Consider the following 18,214-nt stretch of genomic DNA (forward strand, 5'->3'; position numbering starts at 1 on the left):
TTACACAGGGCCTGAGGCATGAGAAGGTGTCAGTCATGTGCAGAACAAGGAGAAGGATGTTTCAGGCATTGGGAACCATAAGTACATAGACAGTGAGTGTGAAAGAAGGAAACAAGGAAGAGAGTAACATAAGCAAAGACCAGAAAGGTGGACGGAGGCAAAATCATGAAAGTCTCCACAGGTCACAGAAGAAATTTTGAATTTGTTCTAAAAGAAACAGAAAGCCATTAAAGGGTCTTGTGCAGTGTAGCACTTCAGTTTGTATTTAAAATGATCAATATTATGGCTGTATTTAAAATGATCGTCCATGGAGAATGAATTCTGATGGCAAGGCTGAAAATAGGAAGCAACCATTTGGTAGTTCACTGCGGTAGCCTATACAAGATCTGATAAGGTCAGACCAATGTGATGACTGCAGAGATTATGAACAGTAGGTGGTTTTGAGATGTATTTTGGAAGTAGGATCACAGTAGACCTTGCTATTGGATGTGGAACATGTGAAAAAAGGATTCAAAAATCTCTCCTAGGTTTATGTAACCAATGCATAATAGTACTATTCACTGAGTGAGTAAGATGGCGATTTGCGGAATAGAGGTGTCAGAATTGAGATGATTTAGGCAGGGAGTAATCAAAGTTCCATTCTGGGTTTATGAAGTTTTCAAGATTGAATGGATTTTGACACAGCCAGGTGGAGATTTCAAGTAAGTAATTGGATACGAGCCTGAAGCTTAATGAAGAGGTCTAGTCTTTAGGTATCAATTGAGAGTCTCAGAACATACATGACATGTAAGACTCTGATAATAGATGAAATCCCAAAGGTAAACATGCAGATAGATAAGAGGTCCCAAATCTGAGAGACTTGTGTTAAATATGCAAAAAGTAAATTAACAGTATTGAAAGTTCAACATTTCCATGTCTTTCTTAACTTTTACTGAAACCATCCAACCATGTCGTGATTTAGTCTATTCTTTTGCAGAACATCCTTAGTGACTGTGGTAAGTCTCATGTGCATGTTATTAGATGCAATGACTGTCAAGAGATTTCAACTATGCATATTTTGAAAGTGCTATCCATCTCCTGCTCAGTATCACTGAATTCCCAAGAGAATAACATAGAAATGATATTTTCCTTCTCAATGGGCTTCCAAACACTTTCTGGTACTCTCTTTCTTGTCTACCAAGAGCTCTCCTGAGAAAAAGGAGGTAGGAAGTGCGAGGATATCAGGCAGAAAAGTGGAGGGAAAATGTTACCTCTTCTTCTTCAAGTAGAATGAGCCGAACCACAACAATGTGAATTGCATTGCCAATACTTGGGTTATGGAACAACCCAGTGACCTAGGGTCAGAAAGAGAAAACCATTAGACCCACATAAAGGAATGATAAATAAATACCAGAGTAGAAAATAGCATTGTAATGCACATAAGATAAAGGTTTTCTTAAAGGTCAGAAATGTTTGGTGGTGTGCTCAGAAGAGTGAAATATGCCCACAGCTCATTCCACATTACAGTATTTAAAGACAATCTTTCAGGGTGATTCCTTGGCTGTGTGTTTGAGGGATTAACATTTTTCTTTTCTTAACTCAGGCCACAGTATTCTCCTCTTTTATTATCAGTTACTCCGGCAAATGCCTTTTCCCATCTCAACAGAACTAACATCCTCTTGAAGGCAGAAAACATCAATAATGCAAAGAGGAAGCTCAAAATTAGGAGTCATTAACTTCATTCCAATTCTATTTCTAACTACTTTGAGGAAATTATGTTCTACTTCTTTGCCTCAGTTTACTCCTTGGTTTACTAACATAAACCAATGAGACAAAGCCACACTAAAAGGACTGAGTCACTTGTAAATACCTATCAGAAATATGTAACTACGAAATTATAAAATGTTCCCAGGATACACATTTTTAAGGGAAAGACTAATTTATCCTGAATTTTCATCCATATTCATCCTTAGGCAGGTGCTAGATTCACATATATATTTATAAAAACTAACTTAAAAGAACCAAAAAAGGCATTTCTTATTTGTTTATGTAAGCATTTCTAATGACATCTATTCACCAGCTGCCCCACCCCCCATGTAGTCAGGCATACCATGTTCATGATGGTGAGGATGTAGGACTCCACAGTCTCACTCCCATGGTATTCAATCATCTTTGTGTCAGCTACCACCAGCGTCTCCACCCATCTCTCCTTGCTGATGGAACGCCGAGAGAGGCTTCTGCTTGGCAAGTTGTGCCTCTCCCACTTCTCCCGCCATAGCTCTTGCTTCTGGGAGATGTTAACACTGTCTAAACAGTAAACAGAAGACAATGGTCTAACACTGTATATGTCTCATATATTATCTACTTATATTTGTAAAGATGCAAGACCGTAAGCTTAATTTACATTTAAAAATATAAACGCAATGTTTTTATATACATGGTTGAAATAGATCAATTTAAATGACTATGACCAAGAGAAATTTGAATCTTACAGAGAGATTCCAACTATGTATATTTTGGAAATGTTTTCCATCTCCTGCTCAGTATCACTGAATTCCCAAGAGAACAACACAGAAATGATATTTTCCTTCTCAATGGACTTCCAAACACTTTCTGATACCCTCTTTTTTGTCTACTAAGAGCTCTCCTGAGAAAAAGGAGGTAGGAAGTGCAAGGATATAAGGCAGAAAAGTGGAGGGTAATGTTACAGAGAGGTTCAAAAAGTACTTTATAAAAATGTTTGTTACCTACTACATTAAAGTATGTCTTCCACTATTGAAAAGACAACCAACAATGGGAACTTTCTCTTTCTTCTCCTCCTCTAAATTATTCAGTGCCTACTGAGTGCAAGACAGTATACCTGGCTTTTAAATGTTTATCCTCATGAACGGGTTGTTTATTCCATTGTTTATCCTCATGAATGACTGAGGTGGAAATGATACTCAAAGTGGCTGGTTAAATAACTTTCCCAAAGTTGGGCAGCCTATCAGTAAAATATCCAGTATTTTCTATGCCCTAAAATCAGCATTTTAAAAAAATATACACCACACTGTTTCCTGTAGAGTAAACATGTATAAAACTGTAGTACATATAAGTTGAAACTGCAGAAGGTTCCAGGGATTCCACCTGAAAAAGGCACAAAAAGAGGTGGAAAAGATCCAAAGAAGGATAGTGAAATTATCAAGGTGACTGACAGATTTTAGTATGAAAAGGATTTGATGTATGTGGGTTATGGTTTGGTAGACAAAATCTAGGAGGGGCTATAGAATTATAAAGAAAGTCAGACAAATAGCTACACAGAATCATTCTTAAAAACCCAGAATACCGTAAGTAGGGAGCACGTTCTAACTTGAAAGAGGTCTGTTTAAAACCAAAATTAGTTAAAGGCTACTTCACACATCAGGGAGAAAGTACTTAACCCAAGTGGAGATCAGGTGTAAAAAGTTCCAGTGGGCTCAGAACGGCTTAGGGTGCAGAGAAAAGACAGATTGACCAGACGAGAGTAAAGAAAGATGCTGGGGCTGATACAGGGGCAGCGTCTGGGTCTTTGAAGATTCCTATCAGGATCACAGTCACAAACACTTCCTGCCTCTCCCTCATCTGCACCCTGGGCCCCTGGCAGGGGCAGAACATTGAAGCAGACTGGCAAACTTCATGTCCTTTTCCTAATCTCTGGTAATGGCCATCTAGTCTGATCTTGATACCTTCAGCAGGAGGAGGGGACACTCGGCAACTCATAGGGCATCTTGTTCTGTTGGGAAATTCTCAATTGCACTGAGCTGAAACCTGCCTGTCTGTCATTCCTCCTCGTTAGTTCTGGTCCTGTTCTCTGAAGCATCTGAAACTACACCCCCTCTTGAGGCCCTGCCTCAGGCTATGAGTGGGGACAGCTAGCACCGTATCCTTCCCGTTCCCCTGGTGCCCTCTGGGTCATGGAGTTGTGTATACTGGTTGGTGTGTAACCCTTCCTGGCTCCTCAGTTTCACTGTCCATATGAAGTTAGAACACATTCAGCAATATTGACAAAAGAAATGAAACATCATCATAGATCTAAATAAATTCAAACTTTAGCATTGTGAGTTTTACTTCAAAATAATAATGCTGTACATTATAACACTTTTGAGAAATAATCTGGGATTATGTAAACTTTGGAGGGAAGTCCTGTGAAGGTTTAAAAATGGGGAGGTGGTTAACCCCTCATCTGCACTAGAACCATTTTCTGGTTTCTTTCTCCAGTCACTTTGCCTGGGGAAGCATGAATTCCCTAAGAAATGTCAAGATTTTATCAATGGTTTCTAACTTTCTGCCCCCGTCCTCCCTTCCCCGATCAGCCTTTGGTCCCTTTTTGAATCTCATGGGAATGTTTTCAAACCACTATCTGCTTTCAGATGTCTCTGTGTAAGCCAAGCAGCCAGCCACCTTTGAGACCACGTGGGCTGATGTTTTCTGAAAGGGCCATTACAGGTTGGGCTAAGTATAAGAATCCTGTCAATGTGGATTCAGTTCTGTCTTTCTCTCAGGCCCCTCCCATCCTGCTGGGTGGGATCAGGTCTGCCTTAACCAGGAGGCTGCTCCCTGCCGCCCTGATCTTGTGTGTGAGGGTGACTGGCAGGCAGTTTTCTCACCCAGTGCCCTCACCAAGCTCTTGAGTTCTTGGTCCTTCTTCTCCCTTGGCCCCCGCAGCCTTGGCCTCCCTCCCCTGGGTGCCAGCCCCTCACAGAGCCCCAGCTCACCTCAGCAGGTAGACTGCGGAGCACAGTCCTTCATTAAAGCAGAACCCTGTGCTCCTGGCTGCAGCCTCCATCCCCACCCTCAGATATCTACGGTTAGGTGCCAGTAGGAAGCTGTCATAGGTGAGAAGCGTGTAGAAAAAAGTAGTTTCTCTGCTTCCCTTAGTCCTGTATTTCTCTACTTACTTCTTTATTCTCCCCTTTTCTACCTTTTATCCCTCAGTGTTGAAAAAGAGAGTTGCTGGGCACTGAATGTTTGCGTCCCGCCAAGACGCAGATGTGGAAGCCCTAATCCCCAGAGTAGTGGTATTTGGAGGTGAGGCCTTTAGGTGGTAGTTAGGCTTAATAAGCTTGTGACAGTGGAGCCCCCATCATGGGATTAGTGTCCTTATAAGAAAAGGAAGAGACATCAGTGCCCTCTTTTTCTCTCGGAGAGAAACACAGATAGATGGGGACACAGCAAGAAGATATAAACATCTCTCTCTCTCGATATAGGTATCTATCAAGAGATATCTATATCAAGAGGTATATATATATATATATATATATATATATATATACACACACACACACACACACACCCCTATGTATTGATAGGTATATAGATATGTCTCTCTATATAGATAGATATATATCTCTTGATACAGATATCTCTCGATATAAGTGTATATTGAGGAAGAGAGCTGTATATATCTTCTTGCTGTGTCCTCATCTGTCTGTCTCTCTCTGAGAGAATGAGAGGGCTCTCATATATATATATATACACACACATATATATATACACACACACATATATATACACACATATATATACACACATATATATACACACATATATATACACACACACATATATATACACACATATATATACACACACACACATATATATGGAGAGAGAGATACATTCTCTCTATATAGCTATATGGAGAGATATCTATATCTAGCTATATAGAGAGATACATTCTATATAGCTATATATACATAGCTATATAGAGAGCTATGTATATATATATAGCTATATAAAGAGCTATGTGTATATATATATATAGCTCTATATATTCTCTCTATATAGCTCTCTCTATATAGAGCTATATAGATACATTCCTCTCAGATATATGTATATAGCTATATAGAGAGAATGTATCTCTCCATATAGCTCTCTCTCTCTATATATATATATATATTTAGAGAGAGAGAGAGCTATATATACATATGAGAGGAATGTATCTCTCTATATAGCTAGATATAGATATGTATATATATAGCTCTATATATCTACATATATATGTAGATATATAGAGAGTGAGAGGGAGAGAGATCTTGGACTTGGACTTCCAGTCTCTAGAATTGTGAGAAATAAATTCTGCTGTTTAGGACATCCGGTCTATAGGATTTTTTTATAGCAGCCTGAGCTATCTAAGACACGAGGTTTTTTTTAAAGACATCTTTAAAGTCCATCAAGTTACTTTCATTTTTCTAGCAGATAGGTAGATACTCAGTAGTAAATGTTCATATAGCAGGAAATATGGAAATGAGAGATGGGGTCTGGTAAAGGCATATATATATATACACACACATATATATTTTAAATTTTTCAACAAAACCTACATTAAGCACTTATTAAAGTTCAGGTTCTATACTAAGCACATAGCTCATTTAAGTGTGCCAACAAATCTAAGAGATAAGCCCTCTTATGATCACCATTGTATAGATGAAGAACTTTAGGTTCAAAAAGATTAGGTAATTTCCCCAGAGTCACATAGTAAATGACAGATTCAGCCATCTGTCCCTACAGCAACAGCAAACATTTATACAATAGATTCCCTGAGCAAGGCCCGAGTTACTCTCCTGAATAGAGACAAAAAGTATGTGACATGATTCTTGACTTTATTCAACAACCAATCTACTTGTAGGTAATGAGACATGAACATAAGAAAAATTATCATCATTGGGTTTCAAGTAATTCCCAAAGAGAGATATTAGTTCTATTATAGATAGTGCCGGGAGCTTTGCAGAAGTGGTAGGATCACTGGGCCCTAACAGGACTGAGCTGGGGGAGAGGTCTGTATATATGTGGGCTGACTCTGCAGAGTTCTAGTGAAATCTCAGATTTGGCGGAAGAGACGTTTCTACTAAGCAATTTCAGGAAGTATGAGAAACTAGCCCTACACATTTATCTCCAAAGCTGATGAAAAAGCCAGCTAGTTCTTTGGGTCAGGTGAGGGGCTGATGATTCTGGAAGGCTCCTTTCACTATTTCCCACCATGCACACACACTCTGTTTAGAGATCCCTCTTCTCGACTGGCATAGCTTCTGGTCACACCTCAACACTTTTTTGTTTTTTTGAGATGGTGTCTCATTCTGTTGCCCAGGCTGGAGTGCAACGGCATAATCTCAGCTCACTGCAATCTCCGCCCCCTGGGTTCAAGAGATTCTCGTGCCTCAGCCTCCTGAGTAGCTGGGATTACAGGTGCTTGCCTCCGTGCCCAGCTAATTTTTTATTTTTAGTAGAAACAGGGTTTCACCATCTTGGCCAGCCTGGTCTTAAACTTCTGACCTCGTGATCTACCTGTCTTGGCCTCTCAAAGTGCTGGGATCACAGGAGTGAGCCACTGCCCCAGGTCCAGAGTACTTTTTATATTGCTATAATTTCCTGTTACTTAAGGCGCTCTCTAATTAGGCTTTAAACAACTAAAGGGCTAGAAAAACATCTCCTTTGGCCTTTGTTCTGATCCCAACACCATACCTGGCAAAAGTGGCACCCAGTAAATACCAAATGCACAAGCGAAGAACTGAAGATGAATCAGAACCGATGTATGAACCACACATAAGTAAGAACTGCAAGGGTTGTCAATTTTTCCATTTGATGACTTTTTTCAATTAAAGAATTCTCCACACTGAGACCATGAAGTGTTTGTTTCAAGCAGAGAGATCCAGCCAAATGGGCAGTTTAAGTAAGAAAAACTTCCAGTACTGAGAGAGGACAGAGGACTGACTTTCCTAATTGGAAGCTAACAGAGTGCAGATGTCTGTCCAGCATTGGCTTAGGTGTCCAGGATACCTGAGCACTGACAGAGCAGAAGTCCTAGAGGATCCCTGGAAAATGAAATTTACTGAGTACTTTTCCATCCCAAAATACTGCAGGCAGCTCTTCACAAAGCTCTATTTAGGGATTTTGCAGGTAGCAGAAGTCCCTAAATAGAGAGAGCTAAATAGAGATCACCCACTGCTGATCTCTGAGTCAGCGTTCACTGCAGCCACTCATGGATCATGCCTTGAAGAAGCCACACGGAAGAGCCTGGAGTAATACTAGGGAGCAAAGAAAGTGAACACAGACAGTGGAAGGCTCTGGAAATTACAAAGTTTCCAGTACATTCAGGAGTGATTTTTAACGAGCCAGTAGCTTCCAGTGTCAGCAATGAGGCTGCCTCTCCTACTTAGAAAATTGCCCAAGGCTTTGCCTTCAGCCCAACCCTTCCCGCATCTGGATTTTCTTCTACATCCTTATGTCAGATTTCCAACAGAGAAGGAAGATTTCTGCCCAGCCCATGTAAGTTGACCACTAAATGGAAATTGGCCACTAATTACTGCTGCCTTATTTGAGGTCTAGTTTTCCCCAAGATGACCTTTTCAAGTGGATCTTCTCCAGCCCACAGTCTGAGGCTTCCAGACAAGTAAGATCCAGTACCCTAACTCCCTCCCACCTTCCTGTCACCACCTCTGCAAGGTTCCCAAAACATGACACCTGGGCAACAATGGAGACACTAACAGCCACCTGAGATCCGGTGCCTATCAAGAGCCCAGCTGGTGCTAAACACTCTTGGATTTGATCACTTGTCTTCATTCTCACAATAAAAACATGTAGCAAATTTTATTGCCATTTTTAAATGAGAAAGCTGAGACACAGAGAGATGATAGAGTTTTTTCAAAGTTTTGTAGCCGGGAGACAGTAGGAACAGCATTTTAGCTGGGTTAGTGTGAATCTTATTTAACTTAGTAGCATGGAGATGGGGATGGGGTTTCTGGGATCACCTGCCTAGAAATTTCAGCGTGAGGAACGGAAAGGATCAACTCAAAAAAAATATCATCTATAGAAGAAGTTGGACCCAAAATTAGCTGAGTCCTTGTCCTCCAGGTCCCACTAGTCTTAAGCAATGCATGAAGGACGTTTGTCTGGGAGTGCAGTAGGAGGTAGGTGACTTTTTGATACTGGATTTCTGGAGACAATGTCCTGTTTCTTTATACAATTCAGACAAGTGCTACTCAGTGAAGATGTTCTAGACCCCGTGTTGAGGGCTGGAGAGATGGTACAAGGAAAAAAGAAAGAAAGCATTTTAAGACTAATAGGTCCTATCCAGGCCCACTATTGATAGCTGCTCACTCCTCATGCCTGCTAGCCTGGCCTAAACCACCTGTGACTTGGACAAATATTCCTATCTCTTCCTCTGTCTAATGAAGAAACTAAATTGAATTCCTATTTTTTTTTAAGAGCCATAGAACCTTTCCTTCATACAAAGATGATGCAAAAAGTAAGGAAAAGAATGAACCCTAAAGCTGCTGGGGTCATGGGGTGTGGTGAGTGGCCCTGAAGGGGATTCCACATGGTGTATCTTTAAACCGCCAGATGACACCATCTTTGGGGTTCTTCTAGCTCTAGGGTTGTCTGAGTTGGGCAAACACACCTTTCCACTGCCAAGGCATAATTGCGAGCTATCTGCTGCTCCGCACACTTGCACCCAGACCCTCTTCTTGGCAGGTCATGATGGCCTTCCCCAGCAGAGTTGAATACCGGTGCAGGTGTGCTTCCATTCGCAACAATGGCTGAGCAGCGTGAGGGGCCCATTTCTCCAAGCCAGCTTTGGGTAGATTTGAAGGTTCTCAGTAGGAGGCTCATTTTCACTCCACAGAAAGTTTACCTCATTCACTGTGAACAAAAAGTATTTTTTTACATTTAAGTAATAGACTGTCAATGTCTCAAAGCTGGCCACTGTTGAAGTACAAACAGCTGTCTTTAAAGAAACAAGGGAAGCAACCTGAGTCTAAGTGTAGGAAACGGCTAGATCCCCCAAACAAGTACTTTCCAGCTTAAGGATATGGACAGAAAGTATAAGCACCTGAAAAAAAAAGAGAAAAAAGAAATGTATTCCCAAAGGCTGGATGGCCATGCCCAACACTACACTCACTTTATTCAGAGTATGTAAAAAAGGAAGATGGAAATGCTAGATCATTTGGGACACATGACTCTTTCCCAAAATACCAACATAATTTCATCAAGTACAGTTAAAAGAAATAATTCAAGATCCTTCCAGAGAGTCAATAATCAGAATGAGTTGAGAATTTTTAGGACAATTACATCCATCATTATTTTGTTAATTATCTATTTAATACTTGTAATGCAAAGTAATTCCACTGATTTGAGGTCTAACCCCACATACTTTTTTCCATTCCATACTCTCTGATAGAAATGTGCTGATGCATTTCTCACAATGAAGACCAGATGTGGAGGAGGCTGCTGGGGGCAGAAGGAAGATAAACAAGAGATGAAGTAATCAACAAAGTGGATAATGAGTCCCAGCATGCTTAAATCTCGATAGAACTCTGCTGACACATTTCCCTTAGCTTAGTGTTTTAGGATTGAGGAATAACTCAGGGACTTTTACATTTCACCCAAACGTCCATAAAACATTTCTTATAGTCTCTATGTCCTCAGTGGTGAGCTGGTCATTGCTGCAAGTGTTCAAAAAGAGTTCACTCCTGCACAGTTACACTTCATGTAGGGTATGGAGTTTCTACCAGCCTATAAAAGACTGTGATATATTGTGGGATGCATGTTTACAAAGCTCTCTAGACAATGAGTCCCACTTTGTTTTCAGAGCTCCCATTAATACCTAGTGTTCTGAGGAAGATCACCAGAAAAAATATAACTTTTAAGGGATACTAGCTCAGGAAGGCAGTGAGATTCAATAAATACTAAAGTCTTGTCATATTATAAGCCTGTCGTTCTGTGATGATCTATATGGAACTGAAGGGGAACAAAGTCTTATCCAGGAACCACAGAGTGGGAACAGAATGCTTTCTTCTTAGGATTCTCCCTGGTCTTAAGGACTGTTTACATCTTGCTGGACCAGAAATACTGTTAGTTAAATAGAGCCACTAGGGAAGCAGGGGAGACGTGGAAGATAGGTCTCTTGGAAAACGGAATTATCTTCCACCTGTGGAAAGATGTGATAGAACAGCAGTGAGCCATGCTAGCATTTACTTAGGGCTGGTCCTGAGCTTCAGCAGGACCTTCCAAAGACAAGACATGCTGGAACTCCATATCTACCTCCTTACACATCCTGGCAGCACTTTTAGAGATTAATCACTAAGATACCTACAAGCATAGTAAGTGCTTAATAAATACAGCACAAACTGCTTGAGAGGCTTTTCTTAATATTCGTACCAACCTAAGGTCAATTATTGACCTAAGAAGAAAAAAATTAATTAGTGCTGCCTAAATAGATGTAGGCTATCTTAAGGTGAGCCCTGTCTCAGTGTCCCTACTCCACTGGCCCAGGCCTTTCTCTGTTGTTTGTATCAAGTCCTTAAAACTTATCAGGTCAAATACTGAATATGCCTGATGCAATTTGTGCCTTCCTGTACGATGACTGTGTTAGACTGCCAATTGCCCTCAATATTTGTTCTTCCCTTCTTCCTCCTTGATTTTTTTTCTGAGTGCATGACTTCCTAGAATACAGATGAAATTTCCCAGCCTCCCTTGCAGCTAAATTCTGTTCAGTAAGACACAAGGGGGAGAGCTACATGCAACTTTCAGAACTTAAAGGGAAGGCAGAGGCCCTTCTCTTCCTTTTCCTCCTTCCTGGCCTGGATGTAGATGGTTTCAACAAAGTGGATGCCAGATGTTGAAGAAAACAGTTTAATATAGAAGACAGACAATAGAAGGAGCCTGTGCTCCTGATTGTGGAGATAAAACATGGGATGTTTTATCTCCATATTTCATTTATATGTGAGAAAAGTAAAAGTATTTTTTCAACTTAAATAAAAGAGGGCTGTTTTATCTGTTTTGTTTACTCCTTTTATTCCCAGCATTTAGAATAGTTCCTTATACTCATTAACGATATTTTAAATAAATCAATCTTATGTGGGGTTTTCTGTCACCCAAAACCATATTATCCTAAATAAGTGACATGATGATTTAACTCTCCTCTTTATGTTTGTAAGAACTATGTCTTCTCAGAGCCCATAATCCTCAGGAGTGGGTGGCTTACATCGCCGAGGGGTAGCATTCGATCCATCCCTTCAGATCAGCAAGTTAATTAAGTATAAATACACAGTGAGTTCTCTTTTACTACCTTCAATCTGTTAACATATGAATAAGACTGATTTCCCCCAATGACTTCCAGAAATAGTATTTTCTGAGAAGTCATATATCTTCTCTTGTTCTAGAGATAATAATCCCATTAGTCCTATGTATATCTTCTTAAGATAATTGAAGGTACCAAGGTTTAGTTGAAAGGGAAAGTAGACACTATTCATGGGTGGGAACCTCATGTGTACTTTCAAATGAAGCAAGAAAATTCTGGGTGAGTCCTGCTGGACTGCTTATTTAGCAACACTCTCTCCACTGTCATCAAAGGGTTAGCATGTCTGTTAGTAGAAAGCCTGCAATACAGCTATCTCTGTTGCTGCTATACCTAACTCAAACATAGCTGCTTGATATTTCATTTCACCTGCTTGACTGCAGGGCATACATAGATTTATGTTCTTCCCATACTCCCAGATTGGTAAATGTTAACTTTGAGTTAGCAATAAATAAGTTGAAAGTCAAGAGTGAAAATTCTCTATAATTAGAGAATATATCATAGAGACCTTGAGAAACCATCTGCTCTGTCTTTGAACAGACAGCAACAAAATAATTCCATGCTGATGAGACTTTATTTGTAAAGAAGGTGAGAGATCATATTTACATATGGTTATATTTACATGTATATGGGCTTAATACATACCTATGTACATGTGAGCATATTTACAGTTATTTCTAATTCTCTAATTTCATAACAATACAATGTCCTACATGTCAACTTATTATAAAAATAGTATTTATGTTTATTTCAGTTTTAAAATGTTCTGTTTGAACTAAAAACAAAAACCATATGATCATCTCCATAGATGCAGAGAAGACTTTTGATAAAATGCATTATCCCCTCATGTTAAAATCCTCAACAGACTAGGCATTGAAGGAACATAATTCACTATAATAAAAGCCATCTATGACATACTCACAGTCAATATTATATCAAATGACCAGAAGCTAAAGGCATTCCACTTGAGAACCAGAACAAGATAATGATGCCCACTCTGACCACTCCTACTTAACATAGTACTGGAAATCCTAGCCAAAGCAATCAGGCAAGAAAAAGAAATAAAAGGTGTCAAAATAAGAAGAGAGAAAGTCAAACTCTATCTGTTTGCAGATGAGATGATTCTATACTCAGAAAACCCACTGTCTCCTAGATCAGATCCATGACTTTGGCAAAGTCTCAGGATACAAAATCAATGTACAAATTTCAACATTTCTATATACCAACAACATCCAAGCTGAGAGCCAAATTAAGAATACAGTACCATTCACAATAAAGTAAAATACTTAGGAATACAGCTGACCGGGGAGATGAAAGATCTCTACAACAAGAATTACAAAATACTGCTCAAAGAAATCAAAGATGACACAAACAAATGAAAAAAAATTCCATGCTCATGGTAAGAAGAATTAATATTGTTAAAATGACCATACTGACCAAAGCAATTTAAAAATTCAAATTTCTTCTCCAATTCTTTTATTAATGTCTGACCTTATAACAGAAAAACTAAGGGCTGTTCTCCCAATCATCTAACTTGGTCCTCTGGCAAGAGCAATCACATAATAACCTATGTAATACCAAGAAATATGAACCTATCCAGTCTGAGTTTTCATTGATTTCTTGGTTGTTTAAAAGGTAGAAAAGTAAACCTAGGGAAAAATGCAAAATCAAGGAGAGAAAAGGGAATTATTCCCTTTCAGTAATAAGCCAGCCATTCTTCTATGAAAGTACATGACTAGTAAAAAGGTTTACGAATAAAAGCCAGCATTTCTATTAAGGAAATAGTGACACATAAAATATAAAGGGAAAGGTTGAACTCAGATAGCCACATGAATGCACTTTCCAATGAAAGAAAGAGCACTTTGGTCTAGAAAAGTCTAGGCCAATATGGTGGCTGCCAGCTACATGCGGTGAGGGAGGCTTGAAATGGGCTGTGTGCAAATTGAAATGCGCTGGCTAGATTTCAGAGACTTGATGTGATAAAAAGAATTTAAACTATCATATGAATAAGATACATGGATTACATGTTGAAATAATAATAATCTGGATATCTTGAGCTAAGAAAAGTATTAACATTTATTTCACCTTTTTCCTTCACTTGGCTGCTAGAAAGTTGAAAATTACCTATGAGACTTGCATTGTGACTCACATATTTGTATTGTAGAGCATTGGTTTAGAGCTCAAGACACTTGAATATCCATCTAGGGTCTCCTAGTTATTTGCTATTTTATCTAAAGTCAGATTCACAGAACTGCTGTAAGAAAGGAGTCAAGCATCATACTTGCCACAAAGTAAAGTCGCAGTATGTATTATTCTGTTTTCTTCAATCCTACTTGCAATGAAAGGGATGAGGTCCATAACAGATCAAAACTCTAGTTCCTTTTGTTTTCAGTTAAGGTTTATTTAATTCTGATTAGGGAGAGCCCTGTCTTTAATCGGCCTGGCTGTTTTATCCTCACCCTCATCTTGTAAAATGGCTGCCTAGTTCCTCACCCACTAGAACAAAGGGATGAGAAAGCAGCACTCCGATAAGAAATTTTCATCATCAGTTATATTTTTATTCTCTTTTTTAAAGAGAGAGGGGAAGAAATAGAAAGAGACAGAGAGAGAGAGAGATCAGTAAGTCATGATATGGAGATTTATTTTAAAGAGTAACTTCCTGTCCATAAACAAATAAAATGTTATATACACAATATAATGAAATATTGTTCAGCCTTATAAACAAAAGAAATTCGGACACATATTACAACAGGGATGAATCTTGAGGATGCTGTGCTAAGTGAAACAAGCCTGTCACAAAAGGACAGATACTGTGTGATTCCATTTACATGAGGTACCTTGTGTAGTACAGTTAACAGAGGCAGAAAGTAGAATGCTAGTTGCCAGAGGATGTGGGGAGGGGAAGGGAAATGGGAAAAATTAATTTGTACAGAGTTTCAGTTTGGGGAGATGGAAAAAGGTCTGGAGATGGATGCATGGTGATGATGGTTGTCTAACAATAGAATATACTTAAAACCATTTTAAAACTGTACATTTAAAAATGGTTCAAAAGGTAAATTTTCTGTTATGTATTTTTCATCAAAAACTTTCAAATCAACTTTCTAAAAAAGTAACTTCCATGGTAGATGGTGGATGTTGAATTGAATACAGATTCACCCAATTTCCTGCATTTCTATCGCTGTATTGACAAGTCCCATAGTGTTCCCAAAGAGACCCAATCCTTAATCTCTGTTTCACAATCACTAACCTGTGTTTATCAAAGCATTCATATTTCAATACTTGTAATTGGATTATCAAAATAAGGGTTTTTTGACTAAACATCAATTAACAAATTATAATTAGCCAGAAAGTCCATTGTCCAAAGCCTTCCGGTTGTCCAAAGCATTCCAGTTAAATGAGGTTTGACAATAACATAAATTAAATATTCTTTTCTGGGACCCTAACTGGATCCTTGTTGGCAGCCTGGTTGGTTTTGCACTCATCTAATTAGAGATGGAGAACAGAGATAGTGCCACAGCTGGTGAGGGCAGCAACAGTCTCCTTGCATCATACAGCTGGCTTTCCAGAAAAAGCAAGGGAAGGGAAATAACTCTGCACTGAGAGGCTGCTTCCAAAATTAGAAAAGCTATGTAAAGGCTCAAGTTTGAGTGGAGTTTTTCAATAGAGGTATTTACTAAAACTTCATAACCTCTGTGACATTATCAATGCTGACAAACCAGTCTTGGCTTCACCTATGGGCCTCTGCCCACTTCTGCCCTCTTGAAGCTATTCCTAGCCAGTTCTTTTTGGCTTAAAATGGTCAATGTGAGATGCTATTCTCCATAGTTCAGCTTGCTTTTTTGGACTATACATTTTAAGCATCTAAATTTCATTGTCTAATTTTCACTCCACTAATTCCTTGTTAGCCCAAGAAAAAAGGTTTTATTCCACATCTCCCTCTCCAACTCCTTCTAACATGTAGCTTAAAGCCTTCAGTTTTTTAAAATAAAATTTCTGGAATGTCCTCTTCTAAAATATGTGATAATGAATTCAATATACTTGAACTGTGATATTTAATTAGGCATAAGGTATTGTGTATGTATTCAGAAACTGCCAGCCTCTCTAGGGAAACATAAGGTACAAATAATGCCTTTTAATCTCAAGATGTTCTCTTATTTATTGGAGAAGACAAAAAGCATCAGTAAGAAACACAATCACACAAATGATGAATGATTAAATGTCACTAACAGTGAGGAGAGGCATTTAAAGGGAAAAAGAGATCAAGGTAAACTGAATTCAATGAGTACCTGTTTGTTTCCTGTCGTTATGCAAGGCCCAGAAGTTACAGAGATGAATAAAAGCAACTTTACTGCCATTAAGGGACTCACTATCTAGAGAAGCAGATGGAACAGACTTACTTCTCAGGGTGGTAAGCATGACTTTTGGGGTGTGCAGAGTGCAACTAGGCAGAGGAGAGAGGAGAACAGACTGAGTAAGAGCAGGATGAACAAAGGTGTGGAGAGAAGAATGAACGTCTGGCTTTTTGAGAATTCAGAATAGCCTGGATAATTCCAAACTGCCCAATTCTAAGTTATTTTCATTTGCCAAGTGACCAGGGGATATCAGCTCTCCTTTATAATAATGTTACATTTTGCTTATTAAAATCATCTTATCTTTCTGAACCTACACAAGTTTGGGTGATGACAGGAATCTAGCAAGCCTGCAAAAGGTCTGCAGATAGAGGCTGAGCAGGATCCTAACTTTGCTGCAAAGTTTCCATACGGTGGACCATTCTCATGTCCCTACCTGAGCAGTAACTCATTCATCATGGTTCCCAGAATACAAATATAGAAATGGAAGAATGCCAACCAGATAAGCTGAAAAAATATAAAGGGGGAATGAGTGACATCTCTATATTCAATTCTTTTCAGTATTAATATATTACATTCACATATTGCTTTACACCTCACAGAGCTAGTGCCTTTAACATGGTAGTTGCTTCTTTTTGACAACCTAGGAGTAAGAGAGCTGATATTACCAGTCCCATTTCCCCAATAGGTCCATTACATTTTGAAAAGCTTAAGTTAAGCCCGGGCACAGTGGCCTTTAATCCCAGCACTTTGGGAGATCAAGGTGGGCGGATCACCTGAGGTCAGGAGTTTGAGACCAGCCTGGCCAACATGGTGAAACCCTGTCTCAACTAAAATTACAAAAATTAGCCGGGTATGGTGGTGGGTGCCTGTAACCCCAGCTACTTGGGAGGCAAAGGCAGGAGAATTGCTTGAACCCGGGAGGTGGAGGTTGCAGTGAACCAAGATCACACCATTGCACTCCATCCTGGGCAACAAAAGTGAAACTCCATCTCAAAATATAAAAAATAGAAACAAAACAAAAATTAAAAGCTTAAGTTAGGAGGCATAGACACATAGGTTAATGGAGCAGAACAGAGAACTCAGAAATAGACCCACGGAAAGATGCCTAAAAGGTTACTGACAAATGTGCAAAGCAATTCAAAGGAGAAAGGATGATCTTCTCAACTAAGATGTTAATGTAACTGTGAATTCACAGGCAAAAAATAAAATAAATAAATAAATAAAAACCTTGACCTAATCTTTACTTCTTATGTAAAAATTAATTCAAAATGGATTATGGACTTAATCATAAAATGTAAAACTATAAAAATTTTTAGGAGAAAATATTTGGGATGAAGGGCTAGGCAAAGGGTGCTTAGTATATAAAAGAAAAAATTAATAAATTTGATCTCATCAAAATTAAAATTATTTTCTCTGCCTATGTGAAATCTGGAGTTATATTTTGATTGATAAAAAGCTCTAAAATTGATTTTGGTGATGGTTGTACCACTCTGTGCGTATTCTAAAAATCACCAGATCGTTGTACACATTAAAATAAAGAATTGTATGCAGATTATATCTCAAGAAAGCTTCTACTAAAAAGAAAAAGCCCATTTGAAGAGAATAAAAAGACAAGCTACCTACTGGGAGAAAATATTTTCAAACTATATATTTAACAAAGGACTAGTATCAAGAGTATATAAAGAATTTCCAAACTTAAAAGTAACAATAACAAAAATAAGCAACATACACAAAGAGAATTTTCATTGAAGACTATATCCAGATAAAAATTAGTCGGCCTCATTAGCTA

The 18,214-nt window shown here is 38.8% G+C and overlaps 1 protein-coding gene across 2 annotated transcripts in view; it reads right to left on the reverse strand.

The window, feature by feature from the left end:
* ADAMTS12 (ADAM metallopeptidase with thrombospondin type 1 motif 12) overlaps positions 1-18,214 on the reverse strand; it is a 367,261-nt gene that overhangs the window by 140,410 nt on the left and 208,637 nt on the right. For both annotated transcript variants that reach the window (XM_021671873.2, XM_064375917.1), the window contains exons 4-5: positions 2,090-2,286; positions 1,251-1,334 (exon numbers count right to left, since the gene is read on the reverse strand). In XM_021671873.2, the coding sequence (XP_021527548.2) occupies positions 1,251-1,334; positions 2,090-2,286 (281 nt within the window). The remainder of the gene's footprint in view (positions 1-1,250; positions 1,335-2,089; positions 2,287-18,214) is intronic.

The sequence above is a fragment of the Aotus nancymaae genome, unplaced genomic scaffold (genome assembly GCF_030222135.1).
Source record: "Aotus nancymaae isolate 86718 unplaced genomic scaffold, 86718_ANA_hifiasm-v0.15.2.pri h1tg000014l, whole genome shotgun sequence".
NCBI classification, from domain to species: Eukaryota; Metazoa; Chordata; class Mammalia; order Primates; family Aotidae; genus Aotus; species Aotus nancymaae.